Source organism: Petaurus breviceps, unplaced genomic scaffold, assembly GCF_028583685.1.
Source record: "Petaurus breviceps papuanus isolate PSGF00001 unplaced genomic scaffold, PetGlider_PUasm1.0 138, whole genome shotgun sequence".
NCBI classification, from domain to species: Eukaryota; Metazoa; Chordata; class Mammalia; order Diprotodontia; family Petauridae; genus Petaurus; species Petaurus breviceps.
In genome coordinates, this window is record NW_027185694.1 from 17,949,852 (window position 1) to 17,964,051 (window position 14,200).

Consider the following 14,200-nt stretch of genomic DNA (forward strand, 5'->3'; position numbering starts at 1 on the left):
AATCCTTCCAGCCTCTCCTCCCCCTTCCTTCCAGAAACTAGAAGAGCCCAGCTAGTATTGGGAGAAGGACTGTGAACTTGCAGAAGTTTGGCTAAAAGCTTAAATTCTTTTTCCATCTGTTCTAGAAGCAGGTAGGTGGAGCAATTACCAGTACTTCTCTGTGATACTTAACAACTGGACCCCTGGACTAAGTGTATACACATGAACACACTAGATTTCCCCACTACAAGGGTTTGTTATACTGATGAAAGAAATCAGGGGCTGAGGAGGGAGGTAAACAGAAAACTGAGTTAACATTTTTGAAGTAATTCATTTTAAGTGAACTTAGGAATCAAGGAAGATGAGGTAAAAAGGGATCCTTTTATAAAACCATATTTCCATAGTTACTATGCAATATTGGTAAAAAACTGGAAAAAGATTGAACTAAACATGAAAGTTCCAATGCCCAAGACATTTTAATATCATTGAATTCAAACTGACTAAAACTGACATACAGTCAGGTTTGCAAAAGGTTTTACATATATTGATTAATTCCAATTAACCTCATGAGTCAAGGAGATGAAAAGGGACATTACAGGTCATCTAATCCTCCTTATAGGTCATCATTTTACAGGTGAGGAAACTGAGGTTCAGTGACTTGCTTAGGGTAACACAGAAAGTAAATGGCAGACTCAGGTCTCAGTGACTCTTAGTTCAGACTCTTCTACTGAATCTTTTCACCACTTCATTTGATCCTTACTATGACCATTTAATAGGATCATAGATTTCGAGCTGGAAGGAATAAAGAATATCTAGTCCAATCCCTCCATTTGTAGATGAAGGAACTGAGGTTAAAGAGAGCTGACATGACCTGCTTGACATCACACAAGTATTAAGTGGCAGAACTGGGGATTTGAAACTAGGCCCAGTGTCTCCAAATTTCATGTCTTTTTCTTTTGTACCACACTTCTTCTCAGAAACCCTGTAGGGAAGCTAAGGCTCAAGATGCTGTGCAGATTCTTACATGGAATGATAGAAAATGAAGTAAGCAGAACCTGGAAAACAACATATACAATAACTATTTATATATATAAATACTAGCAATGTAAATGGAAAGAACAATAATAAAAAACAAAATGGCTGAAGCTGATATACTTGCAATACTCCAAAATTATAATGACTTAACTTGAAAAGAAGAAGAAAAATGATAAGATAACTCTTCCTTTCTTGCCTCAACCTTCTCCTTCAATTCTTTATAGAGGTGGGGGATCATATTTAATATCTGATACTTTGGTTAGTTTTGCTAAAGTTTTCTTCCTTTTAAAAAATTCTTTATTATAAGAAATGGCTCTCTGGGAAGCAGTAAATCGAGGTGACCTAAAACAATAACAAAAAAAGATTTATTGAATTCAAATATGGTCACAACAGAAGGGATAAGTCCAGGCAAAAGAACACTTAGCCACTCAAATGCCAGATACCACTTTGGAGTCAGCAAAAGATTCCCATCACCTCTAATTTATTGTTTAAAGTAAGAGATACACTGAACATTTTTTTATGTAAAGAAATTAAAAGCCCAAGAGAGAATAAAGTATATCATCTCTCTACATTGTAGGTAACATTTTTAAAAGGTTTGGCTACAACATGATAACATTGCTGTCTTGTAATCAAGCATCTGGAAAAATTATCCTACCTGTATTGATACAGGTACAAATATTTGTCTGCACATTTGGACCCCAGCTATTACTGAAAGAAATGTCTCTTAAATCTGTAACTTTCACAAATAGCAAAAAGAGGAACAAATTGGCTTAGCAAATTAAACCAGGCATATCCATTGACTTAGTCATCTTTCCCTTACACTGTCTTGACTATTTCTTTTTTAACTACTTGATAACTCAGGGAGGGCAGTATGGTATAATTATAGGGTTTGGAGTTGGCAGACCTGGGTTCAAGTCCTTAACTCTTCCACTTACTAGGTCTATGATCTTAGACAAGTAGTTTATTTTCATTAACCTCTATGGCATACTTATAAAAGTGAAAGTGAATTATTTTCCAGCTTACCAATATGGAAAAAAGTGGGGGTAGGAAAGTGGAAAAAGAAAGGAGCACTGGGAGTGAGGAGAAAATGAGAAAAGTCATTTCTCCCTACACCGTTTCTTATGGCTACGCTTAAGAGAACTCAGGGAAGAACAGAGGAAGGATTTGGTGGAAGGAGTTTTAGTGTTGGAGTACATGAGCCCAAATCCTAGCTCTACTACTTACTGTACTCAATAACCTCAGTTTCCTCATCTGTAAAATGAGAGAGAGGGTTTGACCAGATAATCTCTCAGATTCCTTTAATTTTTTTAAATTAAAATAAATGTTATTGACTTTTTTCTTTATAGATCGTCTCTATTTCCTGATGTATTCCTCCCTCTCCTAAAGAGCCATTTCTTACAATGAAATTTAAAAGGGGGAAAAACTGTTCCTAAATAATATTTGAAAAAACAGCCTGAAATCACATGGAGCATACATGGGGTCTTTCTTTTTTTGTCACTGTGCTCTTGGCTTCTGTTCCTAGCAGTGGAACCTCTGGGTCAAAGTCACTTCCTTAACATAATTCCAAATTGTCCTTCTGGAGTATTTGGTCCAATTCACAATTTCAGTAACAGTGCATTAGCACCCTTCCACTTCTGAATGTTACGATCTCTAAAAGGCTCTAGGGAAGCCTGGCAGAGGGATTCAGTTGCTGGAAATTGGTTGCTTTGTTAGCCCCTTAGGCTAAACAAAAAAAGTTATTTTGTAAATTAAGGTGTTTAAGAGAAACTATCCTAAAAGCTCATTTGTAGCTAGGAATTAAGTGATGTTTCTATAAGTCTCAGAATTCACTTAAACTGCTTTGATTTGACCTTTCTTTAACAAAAATATTTTATATTCCTTCTTCACAATGTTAATATTATGGAGGATGAAAAAGTGATAGTCTTCTCAGGGCATTTATATGGATATGACAGAGCTTTAAGTATATACAATTCACAAGTTAGGATATTTCATTGGTTTCCTGATAACTATTCCCTTGCGTTCAGCATCTGCTGTCATAGGTTTCCCTCCCTCTTTGGCTACAGTATTTTCTTTCAGGATCTGCAATTACTCTTACATTGCTCCTAGGCTATGATACAAAATTAATCTGATGGCAATGATAATCCAAAATAAATTCAATTGCTTCAGAGTTGAGTCCAGCCAATTCACATGGGACAATTCTACTCATCTGCACAGGTCATCTACTTCCACGACCATCCCATTTAAACTGGGACATCTGGTCTTTTTAGTAATAACACACAGTTATAAAGTACTTTTCACAACAACTGTGTAGGATTGGTGGCACAACTTTTATCATTCCCATAACAGGTTAAGGAAATGCATTTGTAATCACCTTCAAGTACAAGATAAACAAATACATTTGGTAACTAAAACTATAATTGTGTCAAGAGAGACTTCTTAGAAGGCTCTGGGATATCAAATGACTTGTCTAGGACTTGAACCCCATTTCTATGACTTCCAGTCCACTCCAGCAAAGTTTATTCTCTTAAAGTAAATAAGTATGTACTTGATGAATAATTTATTAAAAACACAAACTGATCAATATTAGCTGCTGAAAAAGTAATGATTAAATACTCAAATACTGCTACTGACTGAACTCATACAGTTGTGGAGACTGGTTAACTTTCAATTTTGGATTCTTAAAAGCTACCCCAAGTTCAAGACATGGTTTAGATCAGCATCCACTCAAAACCACAGTTCTTAAGTCAGATGTTTGATCAAACCAAAGCAAAAAAACATTCAGATAGACAGCATAGCAAAATAAATGACCACAAAGAGCCATGCCTTCCCCATACACAGAGGGGTTCATCTTCTAATCTCCTGCCAACAAGTGGGCAACTGTCCTCCATATATTAATAAAATTTCTTTCTAGATGTATGCTCTTATGGATGGATATACTGAATTCTCTTAGGTCACCCTTTTTTTTGCCTCTCCCATGCACTTAATCGTTATTTATGTATGTCTCATCCTCTTACTAGATTGGAAGCTCCTTCAGGGCATTTTTCATTTTGAATCAGTGCCCAGCATAGTCTGCAGGTCAATGAAAGGATACATGTCTATGACCACCCTTATCGGATGGTCTTCGTGAATTGCCATGCCTGGCCAGCCTCTGTGGTGAGAAGGTTTTTAAGCTATGTTGGGCCATCACTTTGGCCAGACTTGAAGACCTTCTGGCTTGGTGGGACCTGCTGGTGCTTGAGCTCCACAGGCATTAGCCTTAACATTCCAAAGCCACTTTGAGCTGTGATAGATACGGAGGGCCTTGCACACTGCAGGAGTTTAATAAATATTTGTTAAATAGAATGCACGATGCTATTAAGAAATATTTGTAACACGGTCATTAAAATTTCCTCCAAAAAAAGGTGACCAGTAATGAATGTTACCCACCTCCAGATAAAGAGGTGATGGACAAGATAGACCGAATGAGACACATCTTTGGAGGAGGCCAAGCCAAGAATGTTTTTCTTGAAGATGCATGTTTTTTTCAAAATGGTTTTTGTTTGGGGGAGAGGAAAATTTTAAAATGCTTGATAATTGAAAAAAACTTATTTAAAATTTTTAGCTAAAGGTGACTTGAAGGGGAAAAGGACGGCCTGGAACGGCTCATTGTGGCAAATGGGGAAAAGGGCTAGATCTATGGTCAAAGGACCTGGATTCGAATTCCACTCTGCTCCTTTCACTGCTGTGAACTTGGGCTTGTCCTTCATTTTTCCATACCAGCCTCCTCCGCTGTAAAATGGGGGGTTTGCACAAGACGCCCTGTAAGGCCCCTTCAAGCCCCGAGCCTTTGGGGAGGTCACGGGGCAGATAACCTTCTCGGGGCTGGAGAGGGAAGCACCCTCCGAGTATTATTAGGGGGGAAAGGAGAGAGATTCTGTCAGGGCACAGAGAGAGACTCAGCGGGAGCGCGCAAACTGCCCCGGCCCCACGCCGGGTCAAGCCCGGCACCCCGCTGGCTCGCGCTCCCGGCAGCCGCGGGTTGCCACGGGCCGGCTCCGCAGGCGGGCGGGGTTGCTAGGGCCGCCATTTTGGGGGTGCAGGTGCTCCCGGAAGGGGATGGCGACCGCGGCTGTTTCTCTTCCGGTCCCTACGACTGTGGCGGCGGCGGCGGCGGGTCGGTGTAGAAAATGGCGGCTGTGCAGCGGGCTGGGCCTCTCCCCTCAGCGCCGCGGACGGACTGAGGCCTCTCTGCGCCTTCTCCCCCTCCCCCCGCCTCCTCCCCGTGCACTTTACACACATGAGGTGAGCAAGGGCTCCGTGGCGGGTGGGCTCTGCGTCCCTCCCGGGGGCTGCCGGTCTCCCCTCGCCCCGGGGCTAGGGCTGCGCCGCCGCCGCCGCCGCCGCCGCCTCCCTGTCCCCTCCTCCCCTGCAAGCCCGCGCAGCATCCCCGGCGGCTCCGGCCGAGGGCTCGCCGGCAGCCGGGGGAGGGGGCTCGGCCGGGCTCCCCGCCGCCTCCTTTTCCAGCCTTAAAGCCTCCCTGATTTGCAGGCGCCCTCCCGCCCGCCTCCGCGAGGCGCCCCCTCCCTCCCTGCCTGCCCCTGATTGCAATTCCTGCAGCGGCTCGGGTTCACGGTGATTCTGGTCTTTTTTTCCTTCCCCTCCTGCAGAGAATTGGAAGCTAAAGCTACCAAAGAAGTCGAAAGGAAACTAAGCAGGTAAGAAGAGCGGTTTTAAGATTTGCCCTTGGACCCCCCCCCGCCCCCCCAAACCTCGCATCTTTGGCCCCTTGGGTACCACGGTCTGATTTTTTGGTAGACGCTTTCTCTGCCATGTTAGCAAGCGGGGGTACAGTTGTCAGATCGTCAGAGGGTAACATCAGGCTGCCATAGAGGAAGAAAAGACTGCAGGACTGGCCATGTTATGCTTGCGTCTCTTGAAGAAAAGAAAACGCAGTTGTTTTAAACTCGGTTTAAAAACAAACCAACCAAAAAACCTCAAATGCGTAGACATTCATTAGGGAACCTTTGCATTGATTACTCTGACTGCATTGTGTGACCCATGCTAGAGGTGGCCCCTCTGTCGTGCTGTCAAAATGTTTTGGTTTTTCGGTGATTCCTTTGCAGCGCAAATAGTTGCATTCATAAAGATACAGTGTTGTTTTTCCAAAAGCATTTTTCAGTACTGCAGTCATGTGGATTTGCTTGCCTCCGAATCCGTTTTTGCCCTTGAACTTCACCTAAGAGCTATGTTTTATTTCCTTTAAGCTACATTTGTTTCCACATCTGATATTGTAATTTAAGAAAATCCATAAGGTAAAGAAGTCAATCTGGTCCCAATAAGTTCCAGTTTTTGTCAAAGTGCTTTGGTTTTGGTGACGCAAAAACGTAGATTAAAAAAGAGGGAAAATTTTTAAATATTGTTATGAAATGCTTAACTTTGCTGATATTGTTTGAGAAGCGGTAGAGGATTGTTTTATATTGAACTGTTTTGCATACCATTTTTCTGTCTTTGTTGTACTTTTTCACTTTAGTCCTTTTAATTCTTTCTTTGGTTTCCTCACTTCCCTTTTATGCTATATTTGGAACCCGAGAGAAACTTCTAGGCCAGTAAAATCAATGAACAGTTTTACTCACACGGGGAAAGAATACCACTATGGTAAAGTGAAGAGAGTTAATTTTTTTTAAGCATAGAATCATAAAATGTTAGAGCAGAGGGAATTTAGAGAGCACCATCTCCCCCCCCCCCCCCCCCAGCTTATTTTATTAATGAAGAAACTGAGGTTCTGAGATGTTGTGATTTACTGGAGGTCAGATGTCTGGTAAGTAGCCCAGTCTGGACCAAAAGCCAGGTCTCCTGGATTCAGTTCTTAATATGTGCACTTTATCCCAGAAGTTAATATTTTAAATTACATTATTAAAGCTTGAGAATTCAAATCCCCTAAATATATTTCTATCATATAATATTGCTCCTAGTTTATGTCTTGAGTTTGATAAATAAACTACTTTAGATTATTACTTTATATAATTAGACACTGATAAAGAGCCTTTGGTTGTTTAATAGGTTTCTGATTAGGATTCTTTTATACAGTTATTACAGGATCATTGTATAATGGAGTCTTCTTGAAATAAGAGTCTTAATTTCATTTGCTCAACAACTAAATTGCTCAAATTTAAGTGCATTTGATAGTTAAATGCTGATTAAAATAATGTTAACATGTTGAGTCAATGGAATAAAAAGCAAAAAAATTGCGACTTATTTTTGAGCATCTGTTTCTCTGCCCTTTATTGCTTTATTTTTCATTTGGACAGATCCCCTAACCTGTTGCTCTCAGAGTAATCCTTGGGGGTTTTATCCTGAGGTACGCCTCTGCCCCTATAGCAAAAATATTTACCATATGTTAAAGGTGTTTAGGAGAGACTGTGATTGATTTAGTGGATAAACTAAAGAGCTAGCAGTCTAAAGTCAGGGCAGTTTGGGTTCAAGTTCTGTGTCAGATACCACCAGCTCCACAAAGCTGAGCAAGTCATTTAATCTCCCAGTGTCTCAGGCACCTCTTTAAGACTGAGTTGCAGAATTATCTATCTATATGTATGTATAGACTGAGTTTCCATACTGAGAGCTCCCTACTCACTGAGACACCAGAGTCTCAGAAAATCACAGGTCCCAACACCTGAAAAAGATCGTTACAGATTTAGTAGTGGCTTGCATGAATAATATGCCATGAAGGAATGTCAGTTTTGTACTTCTTTTCAAGTCATAGACAGTCTCTTGGCTGACATTCTGCTAATTGGATTTGTGGTCCAAATTTGTTTCCACAGTGTAGTGGAAAGAACACTGAACTAGGAGTCAGTCAGTAAGGAGATTTGGGATCTAGTTCTGACCTTGGTGCTAACAGGATATTGAACAAGAAAGGGCTGAACTAGATAACTAAGATTCATTCCAGCTGTAAAAATCTATGATTGTAGGTTTTAATAGCCAGAATTTTACTCTTTGCCAAAGCTGACTTTATTTTTAAAACCACTAATTTGAGAGCTCTTTATTATTTTATCATTTTTAATTTTAAAAAAATGTTCATTGATGCCTCTTGCTTTATTATAGTAATTTCTGGGCTCCTCTCCCCCATCCCCTTTTGACAAAGACAGGAAACAGTTACTCCTTTTTATTATTTTCTAGAATCATAGATTTAGAATTGAAAGGAACACTAGTGGTCAGCTAATACCACCTCTTCGTTTTATAGATGAAGAAATTGAGGTATAGACTATTTAAGCTACCTACCCAGGGTCATTAGGCATCTTGGTATACTGGAAAAGAGTCCAGGATTTAGAGTTGGAGAACTTGGATTTGAACTGCCATCTTTACTGCTTACTAAACCTATATGAAGTTAGGCACGTCATTTTACTTCTTTAGGCCTCAGTTTCCTCATCTGTAAAATGACGTTTGCAGGAGATGATTTCTGATGTCCCTCTCACCTCTGAGGGCGTGCTGCTGTGGTATTGTACAAATGAAACAGCTAGAATTGGAACTCTGATCATCTGAATGCACTGCTCCTGCCATTGCACCAGATGCTTCCTCAGTTTCACCCCAGCATAAATGTTGAAATCTGTTCAGTAGTCAAACTGTGATTATTTAATTTGAGGTCTTATTCCCTGTAGTATAACTTTTAATTTAAAAAAACAAAAGAGAATACAATTATCTAAATTAATTTTTTCTGTTCATTGCAATTCACCTAATTGAACATTGGTGTTGTCAGTCTTAGTCTAGAGTGTATATTAAATGTTACTGGTTAAATCTCTTTTTTCAGCTAATTATTGAATACTATTTTAGAAATGAAAATGTTTGTGAAAAATGCCTCAATTGCCCTGTCATTTATCACTTGGATTATGAAAATTTTATTATGTTTATTTTCTTGAGCCTTGTCTTCCTTTTCTGTGATGAGGTTTATGTGTCATTGAACTCATAAAATTGCCAAGTTTCTTATTAGCTCTCTCTTTCATATATGTGATATATGATTTGATAGTACAAGGTATATCCCAAAAGGTTTCGTTCTGGGGTGTGTAATTTAGGCCAGTTTTAATATGAAATTAATACTTCCTTTTAGGCTTCTGGCATCTAAAATGTTTCTTTTTAGAAGCATAGGCTAAAGGGCAGCTAGGTGACAAAGTAGATAGAACACCAGCCCTGGAATCCAGAGGGACCTAAGTCCAAATTCAGCCTCTGACACTAGCTGTGTGACCCTGGACAAGTCACTTAACTCTGATTACTTTTAAAAAAAGACACATAGGCTAGGAAAACTTTGCGTTTTAGATGTGTGTTTTGTGGGAGATAGAAATTTAACATAGCTAAAATTTGTTTGTTACAGTTATACATAAAACCTGAATTTATCAGACTAACCCTAGTTAAGCCAAAACTAATAAGCATTGGGGAAAAGAAAATAATTTTACTATTTATCAGATCATAGTTTCTAGAATTTGTAGACACCTTAGAGATTAACTAGTTCAGGAGTTAGCCTGGGGTCTGTGAGCTTGTTTTTTCAGTATTTTGATAACTGTATTTCAGTTCATTTGTTTCCTTCGTAATGCTATGTATTTTATGCATTTAAAAACACTATTCTGAGAAGTGGTCTATAGGCTTCACCAGACTTCCAGAGTTCCACAAAAAAGGTTAAGATGCCACAGTTGTAGTTCAGTCTTCATCATTTAAAAAGGAAAAAACTGAGGTCTCTCAGTGATGAGGTGACTTGGCCCAAGGTCACACAGTTGCAAAAGCCAGCCTTTGCATCTAGGTATTCTCTCCAAAGCTAGTGAGTGCTCTTTTCGTGATAACTTGCTATATCTTCAGGGTAAAGCATTTCTAAACAACCTGCTGTGAAAGACCACACAATAAGAACAGTAATTAACAGTTTTATTAGTTTAAATTGAGACATATTCCCCCAAACATTTGAAGTAGTAATAATTGCAGGTTTTTGTGTTAGTAGTTACAGCTGATAAAAGTTAATTGCTGCTTTTATGATTGTGTAATCTTTTCTGTAGGTTGCTATGAAAATAGTGTTGCTAGTCATAAGAGTTGCTTGTTTTGGAGTTGAACTAAGGGAAGACCGCTATCTAGGGAAAAATCAGATTTGAGGTATGAGTTGGAATAAGCATTTCTAAAGAGCTCTCAGCCAAAGCTGAAATAGTAATAGCACCCTTCCATTGTAAGAAAATATCAAAAGAGATGAAGAACATCAAGAGAGGATAGTATATTGATATTCAGAAAGGGGAAAGTATTCTGAGGCATAGTTTTCTTTTTTAGCCTTTAAGTTAGGTAGGAACATTGTATATTACCAAATTCTCTCACTTGAAATATTGAAATTTGTAGTTGTCAGTAATTGAATAGAAAAGAAAACTAACATTCCTGCTATGGCTATTCCTAAGGAAAAGAGTTTTAAGTAACACATAACCTAATTATCACTGTGACTTATCTGATGGAATGGAGTGTTAAAAATAGATTTAAATCTTGGTTATGAAAAAGTGAGTAATTATAAAATGAGTAATTGTGGTGACAGGCTGATACAGGGGAAACAGGACTTGGGTTCAAAACTTGCCTCTCATAATACCTGAGTGACTGGGCAAGTCACTTAGCCTCTTTGGACCTCAGTTTCCTCATCTGTAAAAAAAGAGGGTTGGATTAGGTAGCCTTTCTTTGTTGGACCCTTCCAGCTCTAAATCTTTGATCCTCGTAGAGAAGCATCACACTTTGAATCTTGCAGATTATTTTCTGAAAAGTAATGTTTATTGAGTTCTCTCTGTTATGACAAGATTCAAATAACTAATTCAGGTTGATGTCAATTCTAGTGACTGTTAGGCATTTATTGAGCTTCTATTGCTGTAAGTGTTTCTTAGCTTTTTTTTTTTTAGAGCTGCCTTGATATCCTCCCTACCACCATTCCTAAAACTAGGGAGTAGCACACATAATTAAACTTATGTTTGAATATTTTACTATATCCCTTGAAAGAATAAACATCAGAGTTACAGAAGGGAAAACCTAGGTTGAGGGATTCATGGCCTGTTATGTGCAAACATGATAGTAGGCCCTTTGGAAGGTGTACTAAGGAAATTGAAAATGATGCCATAGTTCTTATGTTTAGCCAGCAAGGCTTATTGATCATCTAGTCTTACCCATCACAGTTTGTATAGGAGGAAACAGACCCAGGAAGTTTGAATAACTTGCTAAAAGTCAGTAATGAGAGGATGTGTTCTTCCTACTGCTTCATTATTCCTTTATTACTCTCCAGATAATTCTTTATCCTTGTGGCTATTCCAAACTTTCTTTACTCTTCTAGACCTCAAACCTCTAACTTTAACTCCTGTTCTTTTAGAAGGTCAGGGTTCTCTCACTTGAACAAACTTAACTTATTTTTTTCTTCCTCAATATTTTTCTGTATCTTTTCCGAGCTTATCCTTTTTTCCTTTCGCTGAGGAAGAGCTGGCCTTATTGACTCAGTACAGTGGAATTAGTTGTATAGTCTGTCATAGAAAAGTTGTAGTATGTCAGGGAAAATATCTGAAAGCTTACCTCTTCCCTTCTTAAGTTTTCATTGGGATTACTCTTGACTAGTGCACAAACCATTGTCAGAAAGTTTTTATAGAGATATAAAAGTGGCCATGTGGGTTGGTAGTTGCCGTTGTCTGATTAGTGAGGTTTTTTGTTGTAAAAAAAAAAGTCTGATCTCTTAAATTTCTTTTGTAATTTTCCTTTCATTGAGATGTCTTAAGAATTAAGCACTTTTACATTTGCTTTACCTTCTGCATGGATTTTTTTCCTTATAAGTGTCATTAATCCTTTCCCCCTCTTTTTTACATCATTATCACTTTTCAGTGATTCCTCCCTTGTAATCAAAACATGAACAAATGGCCATCTCTGAAATTGTATGCCTCATTACCATTGAAATTGTATACCTATTGCCCATGCTTTCTGGTGAGAACTAGGAGGCATGTTTCACACAGATTTTGTATTTGGTCAGGTCCAGCTAGCTTTTCTGGCTTCAGTATTCTTAAATTCCATTGCTATTTTCTCATTTTAATCTAGTGGAAAGAATACTTACTCTGGAGTTATAGGGCCTGGGTTCGTGTCCCAACTGATAATTACCTTTATTGACCTTGGTTAACCTCTCTGAACATGTTTTCTCATCTATAAAATAAATATTTATAAATACATATATATTATAAATATAACATAAATATATAAAATATTTATAAAATAAAAATAAAATAAATATTTTCCCATCCATCTAGAGTCGGACCTCTAAAGTCCCTTCCAAATCTAGATCTATAATTGTGTCGGATGACCTTGATTTGAATCCTGACTGTGCCACTTAATACTAGTGTGACTTTGGCCAAGTCCTCTCACCATATTGAGCCTCAGTTGTCTCATCTGGAAAAATAAGGGGTGGGGAGGTTGGGCTTCAAAGGTCTCTTTCAGTTAAAAATTGATAGTCATCTGAAACATGGTACATTAAATATTGAAACTAGATAGGTCCACAGTAGTCCACTATCATTATTGAGAAACAAGTACTATAAAAACCAGCAGATCTATTCCATTTTGTGTTTTTCCTTTCCATTTCGTTTATAAGTATTCTTGAGATGATCTGGGTTTTATGCTTAACTCTTTTCAGGCTCATGTTCTCCAGAATAGCTTTTTGCTATTTTGAAAGATAGGATGTTGCATGTGCTTTTCAGTTATACTTTTTTATTCCTCATAGCTTCTTAATGTCTTCATCCACTTACTCTTTTTTTCCCTCTAGTCACAGAAGAGATATCCTTTTTTTTGTCTTTGTATTCCTCATTTTTGCTAAAGGTGACTGATCCTTCATACCTTCGCAAGGACTTTACTCCAAAACTCATTCCTTCTCTATTATTCTTTTTTTTTTCTCTCTTACTACTGGCTCCTTCTCATCTGGCTACAGATATACTTAGGACTCCCCAGTTTTAAAGCCTTCCTTTGACCCATCTTCCATCCAAATACTGCCCTGTCTTTTTTTCCTCCAGCAAATTTCTTGAAAAAAATTGTCTCTATATCTTTTTCTGTCTTACTGGCTTCAATGCAGTTAAGGTTTAGCTTCCACCTCTCTAGTGAAACCCTTTCCTCAAGGATCATCAGTCACTTGACCACCAAATTCAAGGACTTTTTTCAGTCCTTTTTTTTCCTTGACCTCTCTGTAGCTTTTATTAGAGGACTGAACAAGTCACCTGTTTAAGAAGCCTTGAATAACTTCCCTTTTACTTCTTAGATAAAATGCAAGCTCCTTAGACCCATATTTAAAACTATAATGTGGTTTTAACCTACCTCTACAACCTTATTTCACATTACTCATACTGTTTCCCAAACTTGACATCATCCTTTAGCACTAAGCATTTGTACAAACCATGCTCTCTATCTGGAATGAACTCCTCCATCCTTGTCTCTCCCTATAGAAGGGAGCAAAACTGCTGTGACCGTGGTAGAGTCTGGAGCAGAGTAGAATCAGGACTGAAGTGTGCGTATGGGGGCCCGCTCTGCAGCTTCATTCACTCCCACAGTTTCAATCCTCACTTTTATATATAGGACTTGGAGATCTGTATGTGTAGTTAGATCTCTCGTATGTGCTTCAGACCTACCTGAATTTCTAGCCATCACCTCAATGTTTTTCCTTCTGAATTTCACTCCTGATATTATCATATCTGTCTTCAGCACCACTGCTCCATCTCCCATGTTCAAAACCTTGAACACATCTTTGTTCTTTCTCCCTTCTTTAAATCCTTTTAGGTAATGAGTCCAGTAGTTCCCATCATCACAGTATCTCACCTCTTCTCTTCTCTCCATATTGTCTGCCAGAAAAATCTCATCATGTCACTTCTCTGCTCAGAAAGTTTCATTGGTTCATTATGGCCTCCTGAGTAAGATTTACATTTGATTTGAGGCTCTCCACAATTTGACACCATCCTACTTTTCCAACGTTATTCCTCCAGCACACTTCATGTTGGAGCTAAATCTGACTTTTTTCAGTAAGTAGGATCTGTGAGGGGAAAGAAGAGGGGACAGGTTCAAGAGGTATTATGGAGGTAGTTTGACAAGACTTTTTTTTTGGAGCACAATTGGGGTTAAGCCACTTGCCCAAGGTCACACGGCTAGTTGCGCGTGTGTGTGTGTGTGTGTGTGTGTGTGTGTGTGTGTGTGTGTGTGTGTGTGT

At 38.8% G+C, this 14,200-nt stretch overlaps 1 protein-coding gene across 4 annotated transcripts in view; it reads left to right on the forward strand.

Moving 5' to 3' along the window:
* Window positions 1–5,111: 5,111 nt before the first annotated feature.
* The window catches only part of TNRC6A (trinucleotide repeat containing adaptor 6A), a 122,033-nt gene continuing 112,944 nt past the window's right edge, over window positions 5,112–14,200 (forward strand). For all 4 annotated transcript variants that reach the window (XM_069106390.1, XM_069106416.1, XM_069106379.1 and 1 more), the window contains exons 1-2: window positions 5,112–5,295; window positions 5,661–5,708. Coding sequence is in view for 3 of the 4 variants with exons in the window: in XM_069106416.1 (XP_068962517.1) it covers window positions 5,291–5,295; window positions 5,661–5,708 (53 nt within the window). In the remaining variant the exon portion in view is untranslated. The remainder of the gene's footprint in view (window positions 5,296–5,660; window positions 5,709–14,200) is intronic.